We start from the raw sequence: 5,102 nt of genomic DNA on the forward strand, positions 1-5,102 counted from the left end.
GTTATTCAAACCCGATTCACGTAACTCACGGTGACTCAGGTGGCTTTCTTATTGAGGTTACGGAGCAATAGCTTAGCCAGAACTTCTCTACACCAAATACACAATTATAACTCAGCAGAACCATTTTATATGCAAACAAATTGGTAAGGACGATTAACAGAGCTGGAGCTAGGCTTGACCGAGACAAGTTTGAAAATCCTTGTTTGGCCAAATCCCAGTGATATGGAAATCGGAAGCTTGAATTAAGCTAGTCCACTAGAGTCCACAGTATTAGGAAATATGGATTACCACCTCAGATGCCTGCAGAGATCTCTACAGTGTGGAAAGAACAGAACAAAGTTCATCACCTACCAGAAGGACAGCAGTACACAGATGAGCTTTAGCCTAGAATTCTAGTAATCATTATCTGCCTTTCATCCACGGCAAATGCATTGTATGTCAGCTCTGTTACAGAATAGCTTACGAGAATGGATAATAGTAAGTTCATAAAATAAACACTGCATGAGCATAGACCACATGGAAGATAGCTGCAATACGCTTTACCTCCCACCCCTCTTCCCCCAAAAAACCACTTCCAGACCTAAGTCATATAAGGCACCACTAATACTGTGCTAGAGCCAAGTATTTAAAGATGCTGCATATTCTACACTCCTAAACATCATATGTATAAAAGGATGTTCTCTGTATTTACACAGTAACTTTTAATCCTTTTGGGAAGATGACTTTTCTCCTAAGAACATATGGAGAAAGTAACTTCTCATGCTAGGTCCAAGTTAGGCTACATGAATCACAGAATCATTTAGGTTGGAAAAGACCTTCAAGATCAAGTCCAACCATAAACCTAATACTGCCAAGTCCACCACTAAACCATATCTCTATGAACACCAATTTGGTATTTGAATTCAGATGAAAACAAAGGTCTTATCTGCACCTTGCACTGATCTGAAAGCCACTAGTCATTTCTCCATTTTCCCTAGGGATAGGCAGCTTACAGTAAGAAGTTTCCTAGATTTAATTCAGTAATAACCCATTTAACAGCAAGATGACAAAGCTCTTAAGAACCTTGCTCACGTTCTTCCGAAGTTCAGCTTGTATTTGTCAAATGATCAGATTGATTATTTAATATTCTGAATAAAGTTTGAGATGCTATCAACCCCCGCACCAGATTAGTATATAGTAGCACACAGTATGTTGCTTACATACAGACAACACCGTAAGTGCATTTAGATTGTTAAAAGGTAGATACTGTGAGAAGCAAAGCTTGATACTGCAGATATTTTGTTATTAAAAATGCTTTGATCCTACTGCTCTTAAAAGAATTTGGGAGATAACACAAGGCTGACTTTACAAAATCAGTAAGCTGGAAGTTCTCCTTTTAATTAGGTGATGCCCAGAATGCAGTAACTAAGTAAGAGCATAATATCAATGTACCACAATTAAATGCCTTGGACCAACCTAAAGCAGTCATTAGTTTAGTTCAACTGAGACACTGGTCAGAACCAAGTGGAAAACTTTTACCACGGTGATCAAAATTTATAGCGTAACTGAAAACTGATGCAAAGAGAACTTTCCTATCACTGTTTGTGGATTTGTGTTTAGCTCCTTCTATCAAAAGGTGCCAGAACACCTTATGTGCCAGCTAGCCTCAGGAGAAAAAAAAACAAATTGTGCACAGAAACAGCTCTGGGTAAGCTTGAAACACAAGTGAAGGAACAAGGCCAGCAGTATAGCCTTTTGCATTTAGTCTGTGTATCCTTTGATCTTTCAAAGATACGCCATTAATTTTAACAAACAAGTGACCTGCCCGTATATATTAATAAATAAAATGTTTGACTTGAAGTCATTGTTTGAAGGGTCCTATGTGACATGTCATTATCAGGAGAAATCCACGGTGACTGAACAACAAGATGCTGTCTTCCAGATACCCTAATGAGAAAGATAATAAATGCAGGCAACAGATTGACAGTTAAAGTTGTTATCTTTAATGAAATGACTTTGGAAATAGCATCAATTTCCATGACACCAACATTTTGGGAGTCCCATAAAATGCAGAGTTACATTCCAATGCCAAGATTACAGGCAGATCTCCTTTCACATGGCAAATAGGATCAAGAAAGCAACCATCAGACAGAAGAGACCCATAGCTTCAGACAGGGCGAATCCCAGGATAGCATATGAGAACAGCTGCTGCTTCAGAGAAGGATTTCTAAAAGAAAGCGAAGGTGTAAGACCTTTTTATCTTTACAATTAAGATGTTTTTCATACAGTTTAATGCATCTGACAGATTCAGAACCTCATACTTCCTTGCCACAGATTCCATAACAGGAAAATACAATAAATCCAAGCAGAAGTAATTTTTAGCAAGGATTTCACTGAAGACAAATGAGTTGGCAATTAAGACTAGATTCAGGTTATGCAGATTGTATATGGCTTTTCCAAATGAGCAGAGTTTTTGTGACTACATTCATATATGCTTTTGAATTTGACTTCTCTACATCCTCCTATCAGCACTATGCTTTATAAATTTATTTCACATCTGTGACATCAGAACTATGCGCCAAGGAAGTTTGTGTATAACACTTCAAGTGGCTCTCAGACAAATACAGGAACTGAAACCACACCTAGAGCAAAAAAAGAAATACACAGCAGTTTGTTGCAAAAATGCAATGAATTATCCCTCCAAGAAGTGTGTGGAGGAGAAAAAAACCCCCTTCAACATAATACTATGAAGTAATGTTCTACAACCTCTTATTGACATGTTCATGCCAAATTAAAAAAAAGGAGACATTAGTTTTGTACTGAAAACACTTATGTTTCTTCAAGTGGAAAATGAACTTCCTTGTCTTCAGTAGGGCTTAAAAATCTTTATTAAGAAACAAGACTTAATTAAGTCTTAATTGGTTGAAAGAGTAACGAAGAACATGAAACCTTCAGTAAAGCTTTTTTATGCCTGTATCAGTTCTGCTCTTCCATGATACCATGTGAACTATTCCTACTACAGGAACATTGTAAACTTATCTGGAAGAAGTTCATCCCTACTGTAAAATCCCCACTCTCATCTCTTTCAGATTTCTAGAAGGAATGATTATTCATTTGATAAAGTAATTACATATTCTGAGATGCAAAGCTGAATGTGTTAGAAAACTGAATTAAGCATCCATTTCTAAACAACAATCCCAACTACGAAATCTAAAGCATACAAACTCACGTTACTTATTACCAGTTTTCATACAGTTTCTCTTTAAAGTCAACTTCTCCTCTCTCACATGGGAAAAGATCCAGGCTAGATTTTTAACTCAGTTGTGGAACTGAATGCTGAAACACTGGACTTCAGTGACCAAAACACTGACCAAGTCTAATGATCTCATTTTTTCATGTCTCTTCTCCAGGTAGAGTGTACAAAGTTATGAATTTAACAACAGAGCTATCCTTATGTATATACCACAGTTTCATATGATTCTATTTAGCCACGCTTACCATCAATAGTAATTATTAACAGAATTTATTACATCCCTACTACAACTTAGCTTATCTGGGGGTGCTGTCTCAAGATACATCTGCATGCAAGTCGAGAGTTTTATGAGAGAGAGATTGATTACCTGGCATAACCAATGATTAGGCTACCGAAGACTGTTCCAATACCAGCACCAGAACCAGCCACACCTACTGTGGCAGCACCAGCACCAATAAATTTGGCAGCAGTGTCAATGTCCCTGCTGATAGCACTAGTCTGGAATTCTCTAAGTGCTAGTCGGGAGACAGTATTTTGGGCCCCATTAAGTGTTGAGTTGCCCTAAGAAAACAAAACATGAAAAAGCATTATATTCAGACACAGACCACTTTCTATGACCACTTTGATAGTGTTACTCTGCAGTTTTAAAAGCTGTATTAGATCCAACGTCTAGTTCTTCTTCCAAGTGATGAGACTATAACTAAGAGTTAAAAACTTCAGAATGTTACCTGTTCCACCTGAAAGCAATCAACTTCAAATGTGAAACACTTCACAGGGGAAACAGCAAGACAGCAACAAGTATTATTAGGTGTTTGACTTAAAGCAAGTTTCACACTATAGATATTTGAGTTAGTACAAGTGAACTCTAGGTTGAGGACATTTAGGCTCACCAGGTAATTTAGGAAGATACAGAATTTTGTTTATAAGGTACCTCTCCATTCTTGACCTCTGGCCTAGACAACACAGATGCCGAAATTGGTCTGTACAAGACTCTTGATCCAGCACGGATCTGCAAGAGGAGGAAAAAAGCTATAAAAAAAAGAAACATTTGATCACAGCTGTTCCCATGCAATAGTCTGTAAGATTATAAGGCTATTATCTACTAAGCCATTTGTCTTCCTTGAAAGACAGCAATCTTTGCATAGCTGGATATTCAATAAACGGTACAGAACCAAACACTGCCATGCAATTTGATAGCACTTTTCAGGACATGTTATTGCAAATAGCTACATCATTCAATGAACCTGTGCATGCGTTATACTGACAGAAAATGTAGCAAAACAGTGACAAAAAAGCCAGATAGACCAGCAGGCAGTGATTTACATTTTGAAATGAAAAAATAAAAGCCATCAAAATGAATTTCAAAGTTGTTAAATGCACAGATATAACCTAGACTTTTAAAGCTAGCAAGGCACAAATGAATGAATCCTCTTTCACAAGCGGCCTGCATGTGTCCTTGGGCTTCCAGCAGCCTAAGGTCATACCGGCTCTTGCACAAAGCTCTTCCTACAGGGGAAACCTGTGCCTGCACCATGCAAAACGAGGCGTTCTGCAGGCTACAGAGGACATTTTGAAGCAGGATAGCCCCTCGTCTCTGCAAGGGCAAAAAATCCCGGCCTTGCATAGGACAAGCAACAGGCTGGAGTTTGACCTACAGCAAGGTGCACAGCGCACCAGGCCCAAGAGCTTTTCGCTGCGTTGCCCTCCCCCTTCACCACTCGCGTGGAATGGCCCCTCACCTTGTCAAAGGGCCCTGGCCCACGCCAAGGAGGCGGGAAGGAGCACCCGGCCCTGCCGCAGCTCGTCCCCCCTCCTCACCCTTCCCACTCGGCCGGGCAGCCCTCGGTACGGGCTCACCCTAGGAGTCTGC

General features: G+C 39.4%; 1 protein-coding gene across 1 annotated transcript in view; it reads right to left on the reverse strand.

Moving 5' to 3' along the window:
* Window positions 1-1,959: 1,959 nt before the first annotated feature.
* Window positions 1,960-5,102, reverse strand: part of ATP5G3 (ATP synthase, H+ transporting, mitochondrial Fo complex subunit C3 (subunit 9)) — a 5,946-nt gene continuing 2,803 nt past the window's right edge. The window contains exons 2-4 of the mRNA XM_009278675.1: window positions 4,164-4,261; window positions 3,600-3,793; window positions 1,960-2,206 (exon numbers count right to left, since the gene is read on the reverse strand). Coding sequence (XP_009276950.1) covers window positions 2,092-2,206; window positions 3,600-3,793; window positions 4,164-4,261 — 407 coding nt within the window. The 3' untranslated portion in view covers window positions 1,960-2,091. The remainder of the gene's footprint in view (window positions 2,207-3,599; window positions 3,794-4,163; window positions 4,262-5,102) is intronic.

Source organism: Aptenodytes forsteri, unplaced genomic scaffold (assembly GCF_000699145.1).
Source record: "Aptenodytes forsteri isolate BGI_AS27 unplaced genomic scaffold, ASM69914v1 Scaffold257, whole genome shotgun sequence".
NCBI lineage: Eukaryota > Metazoa > Chordata > Aves > Sphenisciformes > Spheniscidae > Aptenodytes > Aptenodytes forsteri.